The sequence below is a fragment of the Strigops habroptila genome, chromosome 1 (genome assembly GCF_004027225.2).
Source record: "Strigops habroptila isolate Jane chromosome 1, bStrHab1.2.pri, whole genome shotgun sequence".
In the NCBI taxonomy this organism is placed as follows: domain Eukaryota; kingdom Metazoa; phylum Chordata; class Aves; order Psittaciformes; family Psittacidae; genus Strigops; species Strigops habroptila.
Genome location: NC_044277.2, coordinates 24,933,859 through 24,955,668, shown reverse-complemented (window position 1 = coordinate 24,955,668; position 21,810 = coordinate 24,933,859). Strand labels below are relative to the sequence as shown.

At 42.4% G+C, this 21,810-nt stretch overlaps 1 protein-coding gene across 6 annotated transcripts in view; it reads right to left on the bottom strand.

The window, feature by feature from the left end:
- The window catches only part of RUNX1T1 (RUNX1 partner transcriptional co-repressor 1), a 119,576-nt gene extending 106,275 nt beyond the window's left edge, over window positions 1–13,301 (bottom strand). Inside the window, exon 1 of one of the 6 annotated variants that reach the window (XM_030475727.1) lies at window positions 12,757–13,301. In XM_030475727.1, the coding sequence (XP_030331587.1) occupies window positions 12,757–12,784 (28 nt within the window). In that variant the 5' untranslated portion in view covers window positions 12,785–13,301. Of the gene's footprint in view, window positions 1–4,196; window positions 5,157–5,550; window positions 12,665–12,756 lie in introns of those variants that run through there. The other 5 variants (XM_030475706.1, XM_030475750.1, XM_030475716.1 and 2 more) reach the window with 5 other exon arrangements.
- Window positions 13,302–21,810: the final 8,509 nt, after the last annotated feature.

Here is a 21,810-nt window from a genome sequence, read left to right as displayed (position 1 = left end):
CACTCCTTTGGAGCACTCTTCCCAAATATCCTTTGCAGGAGTATTATTCTGTCTCCTCTGTTGCATCCTAATCATCTCTTTATCTGGCAATAGCCTCATCCTCTTTCACAAAGCCTGAGCTGGCTGGGGCAGTTCTCTTCTTGAACTTGTCTAACTAATGTGATATTCAATGTTGCAATGAATTTTCCAAGAGGATTTCAGGAGAGTATCTTTGCTGATCAGGCTGGGTGTTCACTTGCATCCCAGCTTTAAAATTCATTGTATTACACCCTTGTAACACAACATGACCAAACCAATGGGAAAGCAAAGCACAGGTGCAGAGCCCTATGGAATCTGATGTTCCATAACAGAGACTGCTAAACCTTGGGACAACCAGAAGACACACACAGATTTACTCAATGTGCCACCCAACCTGTCATGATAGCACGAAGAACCAGCCACTAGAGAAGTAAACAAAGTGAAAAACAGAAAATACATTCTGGAAAATAAATAATTGTGGAAAAAAGTGGAGAAGTGTTGGAAATTGGATTGGGTTTTCTTGCCCAAGCTATTTAAATGAGACCTGGGGCACAACCAGAAGGGGCATCTGTGTGGCCATCATCAGAAATCAAAACATGACAAAAGGTCAAAGACAGCAGGTCTCCAAATAAAAGGAACCACAAAAGAAAATGGCAAGTCATAATGACCACTTCTTATGCAAACTGTATATTAACATCCAACATGGCCTCCAACAGCTACAAAAGTAACAAGTCTTGTACAATTTTTAATGCCCATGCAACTATCTCCCCAGACACTTGTCAAAATTCCTGAGTTTTACTCACTGCATCAACCTGGCTTTTCATAAATAGTACCTATTTTATTATATGCCACTGCCTGCCACTGTGTGCAGATTAATTCCACTCCACTAGGTGGAGTCTTCTATCTTTCCAGACTGCAACCCAATTTCCGAAAGAACCTGTTATCCCCTATGAACTTCGGGTATTTACTTATTATAAGCACCACAGTCTACCTGTCCTGCTAGGCAGAAAACTGATCATGAATCAAATGCCTTCTTGAAATGACTGAAGAGACCATGAACAGAGATCGTATCAGCATATTGCAATATGGGATCATTTGGGAATACTGTTGCTGTACAGTTCTGTACAACACAACTGTGCTTTTATGATGACTAAATTCAATAAATAATACAGATTAAAGAAAGGTATCACTTAAATAAGTCACCATATCACACATGCCCAAAAACTGCACATAAACAAAACGAAGCTGCTGAACTTCTTTTAAATTCTTTGTGTGTATCCAGAAACATCTTGAGTATCTAGGATGTCCTTCCTTTCCAGGCATCCCAAAGTGTCTTACAGAAATTACAAGGAGCATGAAAGGATTTCTTTCCATATTCACATTTCCATTCACAACCATTGGAGTTAAATATGTCAACTATTCAATAGGAACAGCACAACTGCATGAAGCATTTTTGGCAAAGAATAAGAAAAACGGAGCACTCCCATGAATGTGTTCAGAAAATTTAGATAAGAAAATCTGGACAGCCTACATCCAGCTCTAATCTTTCTTTTGCGGTTGGACTCCACCCCAAACCCCGTGAAAAGTACTAAAAAACGCCCATGACCAAAGCAAAAAGCCCTTTGGTAGTATCTCTACTAACATGCTACAACAGAGCATTTGCTCAGTAACATTCGCGAGCAGAAAGCTCCACGTAGGCACGGAGCACTAACACGAGGCTCCTCAAGGCTCTCGCATCCTCAGGTCACCCGAGGTAGGGCCTCCTCGGCGCGGCTTCTGCTGTTGGCAGATATCACCAGCTATTTAAGGCTACAGACATTTTGCCCCCATCAGCCATGTTTTTTGTAATATTTACTTCTCGTACATATGTCTATAACTATGTATACGTCCCACAGAAGGTGAGGTTTAACAGGGTTAGCTTTGTTGGGGAAAAGAAGGTTTGGAGGAAACGAAACAACTTTCGTGTTGAGAAGATTTGAATCTAGTGACTGTCACGAGATGTAAACACTCTTCTGGGGAGGGAGCCTTTTTGTTATGTTTCAGGAGTGCACAGAGTTTTGGATAAAATCTGTATAAATAATCATCCCTCTGTCATTCAACATAAATTTATGCACATGTGTGCACACAGTTATGTTTGGGAATACAAACTATAAAGTAGACATGCCACAGACTTCTAGACAACCTACCACAAGCACAGATCTCACACAAAATCCGTTCTATATTTAAATTTCAGTTTATTGAATTTTAATTATTTCTGATCTGTAGATCACTCTGAGGAAAATCCCCCAAGGTCAAAAGCTTACAAATCCAATTGCAAAACCAAACAGAAGCATCAGCAAGGCCCTTTCCCATGCAGACACCTGCCAAAAAAACTGAGTTCCTGACTACTAGATTAGAATCCAACAGCTAAAACCCATTCTAATATTAAAACCACGTAATTCTGTGTTGAAATAAAGCAGTAAAAGCTCTCATTTTATTCTGCACGTGTTTACCCATGTTATATACACAGGGCTTTATAGACATAACAGTGAATTAACACTTCTTCATTTAGATCCTTATTTATAAAATTAACAAACACATACGTTTTTCTTTTCTTTTTCTTTTTTTAATTAAAAACCAATAATGTGATTTCCTCTGGAGATGCCTCTGATAGAAAATTTATGCTCTACCAATGCTGTGCTTTCCAGGTTCATAAAACTCACTTGGATTAGCAGCTCCACAGCAGAGAATATTTTTCTACATATACATTCAAGCCTGATTTAATAATTTCATTTACCATGGAAAAAGTTATTGCAAAAGCCCCATTAACTAAAATATCCTTGATGAACCTAAACTTAAGATCTGCAGGTACAGCAGGAATGAAACAAGCCAAAGAATGTTTTGTCCTACTCTGAACATCCTTTACTTTGCACAGGGTCCTCAGAAATAAGTAAAACTGTATTGTTGCAATGGGGAAGCAGTCACTTGTCATTTTAAGATACAAATATAATTTATTAATAAAATTATTTTAAATACACGAGTTAAATCCTTTTACCAATAAGACAGTGACATTCAGTTATCCAGTGCCATTTTTACAGTCCAAACAGATATGGTCCTAATTGCTTAATGCCATTCTATCTGCTGAAGATAAAAGTGCCGATAAACAAAAATGCACATTAGGCAGGAGATTTTTCAGAATAGATTTTTTTTTTAAATAACCCACTTGCATTAACAAAAGATTGCAATGGCTTCCAAATTATAGGGTGTTATTTTTAGTGGAAGTAGTTCAATATTCATATTGGAGCAGATGTAGCCGTTTAACAAAACAGCTCTTCAAATCCTGCACAAATTGAAAACAGGAAAACTGATTGCATTTTCTCTTATCACTTTCCTTTTCTGAATTGACACTTTTGGCCTTCTGAAAATTTACACATGGCTTTCATCTCAACAGCACCTGCTGATCAAACAGAAACCTAACATTTTCATGAAAATGGTATAAAGGACTAGTTTTCTTTTTACCATCTTAAAGGGCATCAGCAGTCCACTTGATGGCAACAATTGCTGAGTAGATGGCACACTCAGAATACATTTTATATTTTCATTACGCTTACTTTTAAAAATGAGTTAAATCACTAGTGGCTCTTTCATATTAGCTCTTTGTCTGCTTTAAATTAATTTCAATCTCTATCTATCTCTGCCTAACCCTGATGGGTTTCATTCTAGTCAGCTAGATTTTAAAGAAGATCTGAGAGCCTCTGAAATAATAAGATATGTTGCATGCTCTGCAGCCACTGGGTCTTCTTTATATATGCATTTATATGCAATCACAGAAAATTGATATATACAATTATGAATACAGATGCACATACTGCACAGACATTTCTTTTTACAATGCTTTATATGTATAATTCTGCTATAGTCTCACTGCACTGAATTCCCCAAGCATTGTCAATAGAGCATGTTGAGTGGGGAGAAACTCAAAGTGTATTTATTTATTTTGAAGTTGTTCTTTGTTTCCTTCGCAATCTTCAGACTGGGAGAAGGTCTAGCAGGTGCTCTGGAGCTTGAGCATCAAGACCAGGTTGAGATGCTGCCATTGGTGAACATGGCAAGCATGCAAAGAGCACAACCAGAAGTCCCTGGGCTCCTGCAAAGTTTAAGGTATCAAGTCATGCATATAAAATATGAAACATAAATACCTTGTTGCCCTGGTTGCTTCTGAGCCTGTAAACTCTGAAGCGCAGCAGCAGGTAACAAGGACCATCTTCTTTCTCCTGTACATAATTCTAGGCATAATTAAAGATACTACTGAAACCTGCTATGTGTCAGCTTCTTAACCGAGAGAGCCCTAACCCCTCTGAAGTACTCTGCTGCCACCCATTACCATTCTGCTTCAGTGATAAGGTAACCTGAAGGCAGAGATGACATACAGTAATATATGTGCCACTCCAGACAGTTGGTTTGTGAATTTCAGTGTTTCATCATGCTCACTGAGGCAATCGCAAACCTGAAATGTCAATATGCTCAGTCAATGGAAGTAAAATAATGGGGCTCTATTGTCTTACCCTATCGATCTGCTGCTGTCAACAAGAATACATGCCCCCCTGGCTTTAAACAAGTTTTAATTAGGCTTTTAGTTACCGGATCATATCTATATATATCTATCTGCGCAAACACTTGACAAAGTGAAACGGCAATATAAATATTTCAAACTTTTAAATACATTCTAAACGTAATTGTTTAATGTTGCTTTAAGAAACGATCGCTGATAAAGCCGTTTGCTAAAGCAGCATGCGTGCATACACTTCACGTGCAAGTCATCTTAATGTGGCAAGAGCCGAACAATCACCATCGAAAGTCCAAAACCACCACCAAAAAAAAATGTATATAGAAGACAAGACAAGAGGCCACTTTCCCCAACACCCGTTGTCACCCTCCGCGGGGCGCCTGGAAGGCAGAAGCCTCCACGGAAGTCACCCGGACGGGTGACACTGCCCGGTGGGTGCCCGCTGCTGCCAGCACCTCCCGGGACAGCCTGGCTGGCGGGAGGGCGGGCTCAGCCACAACAACGCCGCGCTTCACCTTGGCCCCCGCCAGCACCAGGCCGGGGGCTCTGCCTCCGCGCCGGTCCTTTCCTCCCCGCCCTTGTGCCGTGGGATGCCCGGACAAGCAGCACTCCTCCTCCCTCGGCTGTATTTAAAGTGGGGTCTCTCCGTAACCTATTGTTCTTCGGCCACCTCCTCTTCCCACCCCGTCGGGAGACCCCCGCCTCGCCGCTCCCCTCAGGGCGGCCCGGGGCGGGGGGAGGGAGCGCGCAGGCCGCGGCCGCCCCACGCACAACAAAAGGCAGGTCCCTTCTCCCCGCCGGCTAATCTCTGCCTGTAAATCCCCCGCCCGCTCCAGGGGGGAGATAAGAGGTTACATCTTTACTTCTCCCCGCTCATATCGACTTGTGCAGCGCCGAGGGAGCCGGGCGGAGGGCCGGGCAGCGGGGGGCGGCGAGGGGTGTCCCCGCTCCCGCCCGCCTCTCCCCGAACCGCGGGTGGAGATTACCTTCCGGCGGAGGGAGGGAGGGAGGCGCCGGCGCGGCCCGGGCTTTGTGCGCCTTACACGCCTCGCAGCTTATCTGCGGCGCAAGGACGGCACATCGCGCATCCGTGGCCCTACCGGCGCGGGGGGAGCGGGACGGCGGCGTGCATCGGGGCGATTACGGTATCAGAGCGGCCCAGACGGAGGCCGGAGGATGTACAGTGGGTGTGAGAGAACGGGCCCGGGGCGGCACGGCTCGACGAGGGGTCCCCGTGGAGGCCGCGCCCGGCCTGCCGAGAGGCGCCACCTCCGCACCGCCCACCGGGTAGGAAGGCGGCGGCTCCCCGCGTGCCCCGGTCCGTGCTTCTGCCCGAGCTCAGGCAGGCGCCCGACCCGGAGCTGCCCCTGGAAGTTGCCCTGAAACTTCTCCGGTAAAGGACTCTGCACAGACCCAGGGGAGGGCAGTGCTCTCCGGGGCTCCCTCACCTGAGGTCGCTTCCATTTCCATCAAATCAACGTCCCCATGGACTGCCTTCAGCCGGCTCTTGCTTCACTGACCATACCTATATCCTGCACGGAGCACGACAGCTCCAGAAGTTTCCCGGCCCAGCGTGGTAGTGGGAGGTACCCGCTCCTGATTTGGTCAAGTCCCGACCTAACCCAAGCCGCTCAGCCTTGGCAGTGGCAGAAGAGCCTAAACAGTACACTGCCGCTACAAGGGGTGGCATCGTTCACCAGAGGATGAACGATAAGCCAGATTCGTTCCCTACACTTAACAACTCAGGTTTTGAGAAAACAGAGGTTTTGTTTTGACGGGATTCATCAAGGAGGACTGGGTTATCATGAGGTATGGGGAAGGAGGCAGCAAAGCAGCCCAGCCTGCCTACCACAAGCACAAACAGCCAGCAGAATGGCTGCTCCAGCACCAGGCTGCCAAGCGAACTCTGTGCCCTCAGGTTTTCAAGTTTTAAATATGTTTCTCCCTAGGAATCAACACTTATTTGTTAAGGAAACACATTTCCATTGCACATCTGCGAAGGAGCCCCGTGAAGGCTGGGATGATACAATGACACACTAGAGACAGACAGGCATTGTTCAGTGCAGAACTTCTTCCCAAATCACTCGTCCAAGATAGCAGGTTTTTTCCACAAGAAAATAAAGAAAGGGAATTTGACACATAACACAAAGTGAAAACCAGAACCTAGATGGGGGGAGGGGTGTGTGTGTGAAAATCGTGTCACCGCAATGAATGTCAGATAGAAAGGGGTCTGTCACAAATCCTCCACTAATCCAATAATGCGAAAACCTCTTGGTATCACTGAGACATAGCACAAGGTAATTTTTTTTTTATTATTTTTTCATAAACCACTCTATTCGTTTAACCTTAGAAAGACGGCAGTTTGGCTAATTTTCCCATCACAAAAACAGGACTTTGATTTTTTTTCATTAAAGACAAAACTGATTTTCACATGTCAAATTTACTATGCATTCCTCAGCCAGTATTTTTACCCTGAAGAAGGAACGCTTCTCCCTCAACTTCTCCAGTTGTCAGTTGTGTGACAACCATATTTAGAGGTAATCAGACAGGTCAGATTACAAAAGTTAGTCAACTCATTTGAAACCTTAGCCCTAAACTTAATGGTATGTTCTACGCATTTCTACAGAAAAGTGACTTTAATCCAACCTGCAAGGCACCACAGAGCTTTTTCTCTGCATAGGCTCTTTCAAAATATGATGTACAAATGAGAGATTGCTCTTTTTAATTTGTTATGGATTTTTTTTCCTTGAAATACATATGTATCATGCCACGAACTAATTTAAGATCCACGAGATTCTCATCTTGCAGGGCCACCATGTGTGTCATATCTATGTTGGCCAGTCTGACAGGCAGTTTTACTACTCAAATCACAATTCTCTAAAGAAAAACTAATCCAGGATCCTTCCTAATGTAAACAGTTTGCTGCGAAAACACTCACATTCAAAAATAAAGCAATGTGTGTTAATAAAATAAATACAATCAGAGTACAAATGTGTAACAGAAGTGGTGTTCCATAAGCACAGCTGTCTCAAAAGTCCAAGCTGCAGGCTAGAAATCTTAATTTCAACTGACTCTTAATAATGGGTTACCTTCCTATAAAGCGTAAAGTCCATCTGCCCCAGGCAGATAAGTTTGGAAGCATTAAAATAGATAAAAATCTAACATTTTCTTTCTTGCATTGAATATGTGAATTCTAGTGTGCTATAATGTGAGAATTCCAACATATGACCATTATGGTATAATGTCTTATAGCTCAGCTTGTCATTACTTCACTTGTAATTCTTATGTTAATTATGTTCATAATTACTATAAACAGATGTGGTAGAAATTCATGTGACCTTTTACTGCAGAATGCATTTCTTGCTCTTTCTACTTTATTTTAGTAATATAGTATTAAAGCAGAGGAGAGTATTTCTGACACGCTCTGCATGTGTGTGTGTACATATTTAACATGAAACCATTTCTACCTCGTATTTCAGTCCAAGGACCACCTATATGCCAGTACATTGACACAAAAGCAATGGGAACCAAGAAGCCTACCCTGGAATATACCCCTAAAAGACACTGCTTACAGTGAACCTTTCTGACTAAACCTACCTAAAGCCACTACTGAAGCCTAGGACCTAAATGGAGCGCCGCATTTTTATTCAGCACCTTTGTTAATGCAGCAGTATCCTGGTTTACAACTACAAGTACATGACAGCCATACAGCAATTTATTTTACTCAAAGCCCAACCATCACCGTCTGTACACAAAACACATTTACAATAAAATCACTATGGATTTCATTAAGAGAAAGCCTACTCGAATTTCATTTCTTTGGACCTAATCTATAATTAGTGTGGACAGACAGGTGCAAACCCTTCTCCTCTACAGATGGCTACTGGAAATGGTGCAAAATAGCTCCTTCTGTTTAAACAACACACAGATAACCTGCTCTGCTCTTATCACTTACAATTACCTCCATTATACTGAACTAATGTTTACTTTAATAAAATCTCCACTGTTCTCTAAACATTATTTGAAAACTTTCATATTGATGGCAGGAAAAAAAGAAAAAAATGAAGATGGAAGTCAAATGTCTTTCAGATGAAAATATTTTGGGAGGAAAAAAAAGCCTTTTAAAGGGCAGGATATTTTGACTTTGATTTTACATCTGCTGATGATTTTTCTTTATCCACAAAACCACACAGTATGCTACTTCCTGATGTATTTTTGCTACCATGTATCAAACTAATCAAGTTTATAGTAAATAAGAACAGAATAACTGATTTTAAGGCAATTCTGTAAAAAGGAACTTCCATGTGGAAAACCAAGACCCTTTACATGAAAAGTTCAGGTTTTAAACTAACTTTTAGCTCTTCCATGTGAAAGAAGGTGAAGAAAATGTAATCTGGAAGCCAATGTTTTAAGAATTTACACTCACTACTTACTCTAAATTCAGTGTGAGTTCAAACTTTTATAAATGTTATAGGTTGCTAGTAAAGGCCGTATGAAAAAGAGAGGCTGCTACTAACTACATGGATCAAAGTTTTTTTAATGTATTCAAATAAAAAATAATTTCCTTTTTACGTTTCTTTAGGCAAGCCATGAGAAATAACCCCTTCACAATGCCACATTCACATTTTATTTCAGCTGATAAGGCTTCTTGATCTCTGCGCGACAACTTGAAGTTTCTACAGAACAAAGAACAAGATCTCCTCCCCCCCCCACCATCTAAAAAATCTGAAGCTCCTGCAACAGCAACATGCAAGTATCCTTATTCAATTAGCTAAAGATTTAACAGTAATGGAGTGTGGCAAGTGGATTTGAAAGATGAAAATGACAATTGCAAGCCCTTTCTCCCATCACCCCCAATGCAAATACTGCAGATGCCTACTTCACCCCAAGTGTCTGGCAAGGAGGAGTTTGCAGTCTGCACAGTACCTCAGTTAAGTGAGCTCCACATTCAACGCCTGTCGTCTGAAGTTCATTTCAGAAAAGTGAGAAACAGGATTTGACAGGGAAGAATGTCCTGAACTGACTAGCCACTGACCAGCACTCCAGGTGGAGCTATTTTTCTCCCCTTTATTCTATAAACAATACTTCCAGTACAAAACTCCATGTGTGCACAGGCATACATAGTGTTAAGCGCATACAGATGAGAGACACTGTGTGATGTTTTACTGGTCCATTATTTAGGCACGAAACGAGTTAACGTTAAGGTGGTCAAAAACGGTAGAAGGCAATGTTTTACTTAAAAAGATTTTGGAAACTTTAAAAGCTCAAAGCCTTTGAAGAAAAACAACTTGTGCAGCAGTTGCCAGGAAGCAGTGACCTAACACTGCTGTCTGCATTCCATTACAAACAGAATGGTTCTTGTCTCTTACAGCCGCTCACCCTCCTGCAAATGTAGGGCCAGGGGAAGAAGCCCGGCCATCATCTCCTGTACCACTTGCCTGGCTTCAGCTTCCCAGAGGCATCCACGGATTTAAGGGTGGGCTGGGTTTTTGGTGGGATATGGGGTTTCTTGCCCTGATATGTGGTTGAGCTTCCCATGACAGTGAAGAAAAATGACTCATGAATTGAAAGTAGCAGTTACACAAAGGTTCACACATGATAAAACTGACCTTAGAAAAGTTATCAATTATCAAATTAAGTGTAACTTCTAGTTAAAAAACCTTCACAGAATGTTTTCTGTGCATCTCACACCTGACAAAGCCTTTGCCAACTTTGTCTTTTCAAAGACTACACAGTTATGAATAAGCCATATTCAGATCTTTCCCCTAGTATTTTTTCTATTGATGGGGAGCAACCAAAACACCTAGTGCTAAACTCAGAAGGTATAAACAAGATAGACTAACTTTTTAACATTCAGCCAAACTGAAGGAAATTCCCTGATCATATTAGATTTCCTAAGGAAATCGGCCCAGAATAAACTGAATGAGGTTTTCAGACTTCCCGTGGAAAGGTCAAGCATTAGCTTTAACAACTATTAGGAACCAGTTTCAATCCTCTTGTCTTGCCAGATTCACTAAACCGTTAACAGAAAAGCAGAACAGAAAACCTGGACAACAGAATTCAAATCTAAAAATGTCTTTCATGTTTTGGTTCAAACTACAGTTAACAAAGTTGCTTATTTAAAGTTTCCATTGCATCTGTCAGGATGCAGAAATGGAAACGGAAGTGTAAGGCTACAAGGGTATAATTAAATAAATTATATTCACCCTTAGCCCTAACATATTGTGTTTACAAATACAATAATTATGTTTCTAGCTACATGTCAGAAGAAAATATTTTCTAAGTCCCTCAAAAAGCATGCAAGCATTACTGTAAGTAGGAAATAAGTCAAAACGGATTAGTAGACCAAAAATGGGGAGGGGAAAGAAAGAAAAAAAAAAAAGAAGAAAAAATCCTGCTTTGGTCAGCAACCCAGACCACCATCAGGGGATAAATCAATTTGCAGCAGCTGTGGACAGCCATTTAAGTCTGGGGCCTGAACAGATTAATTAGGGGAAGCGATGTTAAAAGTTAAAGGGGTCAGCGTTACATTAAGCACACGAATGTTTGCTGGAGCAAGCGCTTGGCTGTACATACCAGGACTCAGAAGGCATCCTTTTAGTTAGTCAGGGCTGTGCCTATGACCAAACGTTTGGCACTTGCTGTGTTCCCAGGGACAGCACGGCAGCTCCCGCAGGCTGCTTTTGGGAGGTCTATACCTATCCTTGCCCAGCCCCTGCTATGCTGTGCCGTGCCATGCCTGCTGCACAGCGCGCGTCCTGCCCCGCCGGCCAAAGCAGGCGTGCGGCGGCAGCGTACGGGCAAGCGCCGCCGGGCACGGGCGGGCAGGCGCTCCCAGCCCCGCCGCCGCTGCCACAGACCGCTGCAGCCGCTCTTTCAGGAAGGGTTTGCCTCCGCGGGCTCAGCGATCGCAGCCCGCGTCCCAGAGATAGGCAGGCAGGAGCTGCCGGCTCCAGGGCGGCACGACCAGGAGGCGGCTGCGGAGGCAGGCAGGTCCTTTCCCTGCCGTGGTTTGGGGCAAGGCAGAGGTAGCAGGGGGGGACTGGCAGAGCCTTCTGCGGTTCTGGAGATCGAGGGCTGCTCCACCGCAGAAACCCGAGCGACTTCGAGACGGCCGTTCCTCCTGGCAGCGGCTGGGCAGGGCGGTCCCGCCGCGCCGAGCTCAGGGCTGCAGCCGAGGACCGGCGTGTCGGCGCCTCTTACCTTCGCCCACCATCCCGCCTTTGAACAACTCACTGGACTGAGGGAAGTAACATTTTAGCTCTTGTTTGGAGCAAGAGCGATCCGAGACCTGAGTCCGATTAGTTACTTTCAGTTTCTCTCTAACACAGAGCACTGTAATAACACAGACATTTCCCTATAAATTAACGTGGAATGGAGTCGCGGCCGCTCCTGCCAGGGTGGCAAGTCCTTCCCTACCCTAAACCCAACTGTAGCCCAGTCTTGCAACTTTGGCACTAACAAAAAGGACTTGAACTAGCCAAAAGTCAAAGGCTTGTCTACATGGCCGGGAGCATGGTTTTCATCCCTCCGGTCTCCCTTACCGATGGTCTATTAGAAATTTATGGAAACAAACCATTCAGGTCCGCTAGACGAGATAGCACAATTATACTGTATTGCAGTTTGGGAAATGCAATCCCTCACGCTGCCCTGTCGCTTTAGGATACGAGATACTTGCGAGATCTCGGAGCAGCTAAAGACGATGTGCACCGCCTGAAATATTTCTTGCGAAATAGCCTGGAGTGATGTTGCCAGTGCTACATAAACCGATGATTGTAATGAAACAAACAAAACAAACTAAAAAAATCCCACCAGAAGTATTTCAGGCACTCTGACTCGCATTGGCCAGCGCTGCGATCTGGAGAGGGGAGGCAGGGGAAAAAAAAAAAGGGCAAGTCCTAAATCGAGACAGAACCCCAGCGCCATGAAAGAATACGTACTTGGGAGGGTTATTTTCTGCAAAACTAGACTGCTTGCTTTCTGGGCTCCTGAGAATATTCGGAATTTGCGAGCCGGGGACAGCGGGTGCAAGAGCTTCATGCAGAGCTAACCTCGCCCGGGTACAGCGGCAGCCCCGGCCCGCCCGGGTTAGTGACAGCCACGGGAGCCCCCCGGAGGCAGGAGTGCCTGCGCGGGAAGGGAGAGAAGAGAACGGCCCGGTCCCCCCTGCCCGACCCGCGCCCCGTACTCACACTGCAAGGGACCGGAGATGCCCACCATTCGCCACGGGCTGCGAGCTGCAAATAAAAGTTCCCGTCCTGCTCGGGGGAAAGCCGGCAGCCCAGGCTGCTGGAGGGGCGAGGGGGTGGGAGAGGGGAGAGCAGCGCGGCGCGGCTTCCCTTCCCAGTCCAGATGATCCACGTCCACAAAAGTCAAAACGAGCTGAGGAGAAACTCCAGCTGCTCTTCCCCCCCCCCCCCCCCCCCTTCCTCGCTCTGGTTTGGTTTTTTTTTTTCTCTTAAAGGAGGATCAGCTCGAGAGAGACTACTGGTTCCACGGGAAAGGACAAGAACCAAAAATAAAGCAAAGTCTCCAAGTCGAGATAGTTAATGCCCAGGTCCTTCTCCTTGCTGCTGCTGCCGCCGCAGACAAACGTGATATAGACCGCAGGGAGCGGCCGCTGTCAGTGGCGGGGTCTCTGCGTGTCCCCGGGCAGCTGACGCATCGCTCTGCCCCCAGCGGAGCCGAACCGTGCAGTGCAGTGCAGTGCCGTGCCGAGCCGAGCCGAGCCGAGCCGAGCCGAGCCGCCCGCCCAAGGCTGCGCCGCTCTCCGCGCCGCTCCGCGCTCCTGGCCGCGCCGCGCCGCTCCGCCCGGCTCCCCGCTATCAGGCACCTCACGAGGCAGACAGCATACTGCCGGCAGCCGGCCCGGCCCCGCTACCCAGGTGCAGGGGGGGAGGGCTTAAAGCAGTGGGAGGTGATAGAGGTAGGAGACATCTGTGTCGTGAGGAGGTTAGTGGGGGTCAAGTATATGTTAACAATAGGCGAGCGCGGTCCCTCTCGGGCAGCCTGCCTACTCTTTCTTTCTTTCGCTCGCTTTTACTGGGTGGACATCTAACTTGCTCCCTAATGATGCCTCCCCGGCTTTAAGAGTCCAGACTGCCCTGCAGTAACCCAAGACAAACACTTTCTCTAGCCATCTGGAGAGCTCCTGGTTGCTCTGCCTGTGTCTCATCACTGTGTGAAGAGACAGCAGTGCTAGAAATCAAGCCACTCTCAGATCTACTCTCTAATCCCCTTCTGTTAGCTGATTTCCACTCAGACTGTTTGCTTTTGCATTAGATAATAGCCTTAGAGAAAACAATTATCATTTTCCCCTTTGTTTTTCCCTCTTTCCAAAGTACAGTATTGAGGAAGGCCTCCCTCTCTCTTTTTTCAAAAGAAATTTATAGTCTTTCATGGCTTACAGAACCCAGATGCAATTTCACACTTTCCTGGAAGGGGATTCTGGATTCTTCTGAAAGCAGCGACATGCTTGCAACTGCAGGAAAATTAATTACTATCATCTACAATTAATAGAAGCATGCCACCGTTTGACTTCGTGTTTCGTTACATAATCATTTCGGTAGGCATCCATATATTTTCCGATTCATCAGTTGTTCCCTTCTGCGTTTTGCAGAGAACATTGTTGTCAGTCACACAACCTACAGCAACCCGGTACTTCTGCGATCGCGTTGACGCTGTAGAAAGAAGGCGTCTCCACACACACACAAAAAAAAAAACCCCAAACCACATCAACTTCATATATTGAGTAAAAAAAAAAAAAAAAAAAAGTGGGGTTTTTTTCAGGTTGCAGATAATGGATTGGAACTGTCAGAACTGCCTGGACATTTAGCTTCATTTGTTTCAAACGTCAGATGTTAAGTAAAAGAGTGAGCATGGAGCAGAACTTCTAATCAGGCTGCATTCTTTATTCCTGTAGGTACACGTGCACATGTGCACGCACACACACGCACATACACTATAGGCCTCATCTTGCAAATTTACAAATGCCTAATCTAAGGCATAGATAGACCTATTGAATGCAAAGTAGCTTTCCCTGTGTTTATCATAAGCACATACACATTCCCAGAATAGGGGAGAAGCATTTATATATATATTTATATGCATATTTATAGCAATATTTATCTGCCACTAGGGCTGGCTTTGAAAATTTGGTTGATTTTGGAAATATGTTTAAAACGTGTTTTGTGAGCTGGATAAATCTACCTTTTTTGCAGATATTGAAGGACATGGAGCTTTAATGAACTGGTTGGCATATAGTAATACAGGGTCAAATTTACCTTGAAGTGAATTCAGCTCAGCAGAGCATAAATCAGAACATCTTTTGGTCTACTGTGATTTCGATTTACGAAATGGTGAGAAGCCACAAGTCTGGCATTGATTTCTAATTTAAAAACTATCTGTTTTACAGAGGTCTATTTCAAGGCCAAAAATTATGGGAGAACCTTTAAAAAAGTATTTTCAAATATTTTAAAATAATGTAAAAATAGCAAATTTTACAGGGCTTCCTTTGTGTATGGCAGATCTAGAAACTTTAGTTGAGCCTGAAAATCTGTGTGGCGTGATACTTTTGTCCCAATTGTTGTATGTGTAAGCTGTAAAAATAAATGAGAGTCCCGGAGCATGTTGTGCTAAAGTGTCAGTGAGCACTGAGTGCTAATTCTCAGTTTACAGCTTTAAAAAAAGACCCGTAGTGCTTCCTCTTTGGCATGTACCTTCACTCTAAAAGATCAATCGACTTCCTAGGTATTATCTGCCAAAATAGGGAAGGAACATCAGCTTGCATTTAGAAACTCTGGAAACTCTAGTCTGAGCTATTAGCAATTTAATATCCCCCTACAAATTGATTAAAGTTTGCAGACTACTGTCTTCTCTTTCCATAATGAGGAAAATACAGAAATCACCTATTAACCCCCCAGCCCTGGCTCGTATTGCACAGTATTTCCCACTGCTCCCAGTAAGGACAAAGCCTACCCAGACAACGAAGCATACTAGAGAGCAGTAAATACTGACTACTTCGTGGCAGCTATACTTTTCTCAGACATGCTGGGAGAATAAATTGACACATTCCTAAATAATAAAAGATTGTAACCATCAAGTGTTATCATTGTATTGCAAAGCTGACGATTGACGCCTGGCTTATTGCAAACTTCGCTTATCCATACCTTTTTCTTTTCTCTATTTATTTCCTGGAGAAAGTAGATATGTTTTAGTGAAAAAGGAAAAATAAACATGTTCTTTGAAAGATGAATTCATGTTGAAGGAAGGAAAAAAATGCAGCCTCACAGTAGACCTCACAAATACTTGGTAACTTTACACCCTGCAGATTTTTTCTGCAGACTGTAGATGCCATGTCTGATTTGACATATGAAGGATTTACACTGTGTATCACTGTGTGACATTGTGTGAGAGAAAGGCTGGTAGAAGCATAGTTGCACATGGAAGTTAGAAATATCCTGCTAGGCTGTCCAAATCTGACTATATTTTGATTGTACAGAGACTGATCAAATGTTCAGAGCTGAAACATGGCTTACTCTTTACTGTGAATAATTATATTATGGGCAGTCATCTGCACTGAAATTCTTGGAAGAGAACTTACATATCAACTCACCTCACTGCTGTTTAAAAATAGAGACAAGTATGTCCCTCCTAATTGTCACTGCCTTGCAGCTTGGAGTGTTACACATTGTCACATGTTCCCATCCAGAGCTCAATCTCCTAAAACACTTTTCCACTCAAACTGTGCAGACTTTAAGTCCATACTTGTTTTTTACAGCAATGTCTTTTGATTAAAGCCAAAAGGCTTGGTTTCACCCTCCGTGAAACACACGAAAACCTTGCTATTTGCTTCTGCAGGAGCTGGATTGGGCCTTGGCAGTCGGGCCGGGGCTGTGTGTGTTTGCTAGAGTGCTCATCTGACAAGTGCTCATTTGGATGGAGTGGCACCCTAGATGTTCATATAAAATGAAACAGACAGAATGCTGAGCTGGATCCTAGATAGCTTTAACTTACCCTTAACTTAGACCTTTCCCTTAACTATGTTTTCCCAATTTTCCCTTTAATTTACAAGTATATTTTACACTTTAGTAATGCTCATTGTCATTTCAGTCTCTTGGTGCACCTTTTCTAGGTTCTACAGTCCAGAGGACAGCAGCGGGATGGAGGCTGCCAGGGGATTCACACTGACATTGCATATACTTTCTTCAGAAAATCCTGCCCAGTTTAGCTGGAGTACATCCTGCCTTGAGCCCAGAACAGCAAAACAGCACAGACATTACAAGTCCTGTGCTGCAGAAGTGCTTCCCCCTGCTCAGGGGCTTGGTGAGAGTGCTGGGGAGGTGACCAGTGGTTTTGTTGCTGGATGCTGTTTGCAGCTTCACATAAGGGGGAAACATGCACCAGGACTAGCACTTGATAACGGGAGTGGAAAATGTGCGGCAGCAGGATAGGTCCCCACCCTTTAGTATGCAAAGCATGTCCACTAGGTGATGTACATGCTGCAAGAGCTGACATATTACCTGCCTTTCTCTCTGTTCATAGTATTGTTTACCCTTTGCTTTTGGTAGTGAGGAAAACGTATTAAGTTCCTTCCAAATTAAAAAAGAAAGGCTATCTTTTTTCAGGAGTATAAGCTCCACTGATGCACATTTTGGCATCTTCTCCTTGTCTAATATGATAGATTTTAGCGCTGCTTCATGTATATTTTTTTGGGATATTCCTCAGTTAAATTATATGCTAAGGACATTTTTCGCATTCTTTTTTGCCTTTTGGCATTGTCAGGACTCCTAAAACCCCTTTAATGTTGCACCATTCTGAAGCACTTTGCAGAAGAATATATGTACAGTGACAGAAAAAGGGGAGCTGGGTTATTTTGGAAAAGATCACATAAACAAAATTTATATATTGGCAGTCATTTGCAGGAGTGCCAGCTTTGTCACTCATTTTCAGTGGAATATGGCTTCTTATTAAAAACCAAATCTTTTCAAGAGAAGAGATTCTACTGCTTATATAAAGCAATACCAAGCAAAAAGAGGGAGAAAAAATGTTTTGAAAAGTTTCTTTTTCACAGAAACCAAAAGCTTATCTTGTCTTAATCCATTGTCTGTGTTTAATTTATGCAAATGAGTGTATTGAATATTTATTACATTAATATTTAAGATTAAATGTATTTTAAAACAGAAAATATTTCCTTTTAGTGCTGGTTTTTTTTTTTTTTTTTTAAATCTGTGCTGAAACCAAGAGAGTAGATTGCACTGAAATAATACAGGCTTAGTACTTCTTCTCTAACAAACATGGAAACACCAAAATGGAAATAATAAATTTGATTTCCATCAATGTCAAAGAGCAGGAAACATTTTGCTGTTGAGGTTCCTGGAAGCAGTAAGTGCTGTATTAACTGCCACACAACACACACACTCTCACACAGGATACTTCGCCTAACAAGGGGAAACCGTTGCCCTAACACACATGCATACAGTTCCTTAACTTCCCACCTGCTGGGCAGCCACCTGCAATAAACAATAGTGGTCTCTTATCAGACAGTAATAAAATAAGCAGCCACAAAGCTGTTTACCTAAACACCACAAGTCCCTCAAAAGCTGAGCTGCAGGCCAGGGCGCCCTTGCCTCTGAGATGAAGGGGGACCTTTCTTAGGACAACCTCTGAAGGCCAGCATGTCCCCTTTTTAAATATACCTACTGTTTAACTAGAGACAGCAACCATCTGTAATGTACATAATGGTGTACAGCTACTAGAAAGTAATGAATCCAAGGTGCATGATCTGTTCCAGGTTTCCTTTTGTATATATACAGTCCCTCGGTGCCACATCTCCAAAAAAAGTACAGTGACATTTTGTATATGGAAGGCTAACAACATAACTCTCTTATCTTTTTCACTGACATGTTGACAGTACATTATTCCACTTACACACAAGCTTAAATAGGGAATATAACTGCATTTCCCTGCTGGCTGCCACTAACCGGCATACTGACCATGCTCCCGTACTGAAAATCTGGCTCATTCAGATATAATAAAGAGAGGTGAAGTCCTCCTTTGGTGTATCAGATCTCCATGTCTCCAGCTATAAATAAAAACAAATTGGTCTAGCTGGGAACTCTATTAATATCATGACCTCAGCATGATGTAACTGAAACCGCATTTTCCACACACACACGCACATCCCCCCCCCAAACCACTGTTTATATTTGCATCAAACTAAGTTAAACAAAGGTATGTTTTAAAGCCTCTGTCTGGGGCGGTGGGAAGTCTGTTCCATAAGGCAGTTTTTATTGTAGTGATTGCTTCAAAATACATGTGTTATAACCTGGAAAACTCCCTCACAGGGGTCCGTAAATACTCTAGAAGCCTCTTAGAGATTTTGATATTCTAGTTTCCTTTACATTGTATTTGCAAATGTTTTGACTGTTCATATGCGAGTCAAAATCATGTTTAGGCTTTGCCTTGCTCAGGTATAGTCCTTCCTATTTTAGAATCCACAAGACAACAATTTAAAAATCAAGTTTTAACTAGGGTGTAGTACACAGCTTAAGCTGAAGAATACACATTAACATAAAATAACTATTTTATAAAAAAAACCCAAGCAAACAAACCAAAACACAAAAACAAAACCACAAATATCATAGTAAACAAAAATGGTATTTCAAAGTTTCAGACTGCTGTGGAAAAAACTCAGCCAGATAATTGAGTCTGATACTACTTCATTTGTTGGACTCTATTTATTTAAAGTCTGGTTTATTTTTAGAAAGAAGCTGATGATATTTGGTTTGCTCAGGAATAGTTACTTGCAGATCAATAGCAACTTAAAATATTGTCTCATATGCACACCATTACAGGGAAGATGCTTTGATCCATCAGTCACTTATAATTTCTCCTCTCAGACAAATATGAAAAGTAGAAATAATGAAAAAATGATGTCTTAGAGAAGACAGAAGTTTTTTTCTCCTTTTGCTGGCAAAAGCTTTCTTTTTAAAAACTTTTAAAGATGGGATTTAAGAGGACATAGGAAGTAAATAAACTATAATACAGAAATATTCAGAAAGAGCAAAGCACAGTGTGAGAGATACTATTTATAGAACAATGAGGAAATAAACTTAACGCTTTAAACACTACACAGTGTGATGCACAAAACTACATTTTAAAGGGGAGGTAACAATGAGATTGTCTAAGAAAACCTGCATGCTATATGGTTAAAAATATAGAGTTAAATTCAGACACTTTTAGTTGAACTGAGTAGCAACTAATTCAGGTGTGTTCTCCATCAGTACATTGGAACTTTTCTTGAAATTAGGTGCTGCTGCATGTGTCAAAATCTCATCCAAAGTGCCATAATAATTTATTGCCCATCTGCAGAAACAACCTGATTCTGTCTCACTGAAATAACTGAGTGTTTGGCCACTGATTTCCCAGGAAAGGAGCCTAACTAGAACACTCACAGACCTTACTACTACAAATACTCTTCTTTTCAAATGATATATTTTCAGCTCAAACTTCGTGCCTTCTTACATAATTACTTGCCTTTTAGCCATGGGAAAAAAAAATGTATTTGATAGTTATGTCCTACATAACAGAAACCAAGTAGACAAATTTAGAAGGCATTTGAAAAGAATTCAAAAGTAGAAGCTATCTTTAGTCTACAAGACATAAACATGTTAAAATACGTAAAGGATTGATTTCCCAGTTTCGACTTGGGAAGCAGTGAAACAGCTTATAAAATGTGTCTCTAAATCATCCAAGAGACCCAAGAAGATGTGACTTCTGAGCCACTCTCATCACCTGCGAGACATGGTGCTGCAAAAGGTCCAGCATACAGCAGCCCCTGCCACTTTGCAAACAGCTTCAAGGACTGGAAAATAAGCTTTTTGGAAGGTCACATGTCAGAAGCGGACCATTTCTGATTAAGTATTTTCTTTTCCAATATCACTCTGGTATCTATGAGTTTGAGGAAGGGTATTGATATCTGCGTTTACACCTAACTGTGGGCTGGCTCTTGGTTTCATAATCATGACATCCCCCCTGGGTTAGCAGCCAAAGGAAGAACTTGCAGTCAGTTCTGATCTTCAGCTCTAATGTGGCAAATATGCAAGCAAAATACAAAAATGGTTCAGATTTTAAATTAGAATTGATTCATTTGTATTTCTGCATTTGGTGATACAGCGTGAGCTTCTACTTTGTCCTTTTAAAATTTTCTAATTTTTTATAATGAGATTTTTCTTCTTTTTTTTTTTTTTTTTTAATACTGCGTACATCACTGTGAGAAGGTGAATACCTTTGTGGTTATTTACAGAAGTATTTCCCTTTTTTCACAGTGAGTAATTATTCAAATGTTATTTAATAAAAAACAAGCGATATAGCTGATGGTACTTTTCCTATTTCTCTTCTTAACAATTTTTGCCTGGAAGCTTCCCAGTCTTGCTTGTTTAGCTTCTCATAGAGTTTTGAGGAAACAATATTCATCTCCCCATGAGCCATAAACACAGCAGCAAACTGTAGATCCTAATGAATCACAGGCTTCAGCAATTTCTAGATGAAGTCAGTTTCTCTGTTTTCTGGAACTTCTGTGAAATTAATTCCTTCAGATTTCCAATTTTAAATCTGGAGATAGCTGTTTATTAAATTTAGCATTCTTCAACAAAATTATGTCCTTATTGGGATCACTGTCCCCCTGGTTTTGGAGCTATTTACTTGGAACTATTATACCAATATACTGCCCTGCACTGCGGTAAATATCAGGGACCCTAATGTATCTTGTAATAACTTCACTTCAAGTAGACAAACTACAATTCTTAGAAAAAAAATATAGGAATCTTGAGTAGTTGTTGATTATAGGCAACTAGTCTCAGACTTCAGTATCTCTCTTCCTGCTGAAGCCATGGATGGTCCCTGAGAAATGTCTGAATTAGAAGGGTTAAATCACTGCAAATATGTGTAACAACTGCTCATAAGCCGTATATGATTAGTTTAACCCATCTGGTTTCTGCAGTGATGCCAGTGTGTTAAAAGGACATCAACTTACATTTTGGCCTTGATGACCGCCTCTGCTGACAAGAGTGATCTCTGTAAGTTTCCAGATGAACTTAATGTGAGCAGGTTTTGCAGTAATGGAATTTGTCTATATTTCAAACACATGAATGATCTCTACGGTCTAAACAGTACCTTATTAATAACATGGGTATCATGGGGCTGTCATTAGACATTATCAAGACCAAGAGCATACAATATCATTC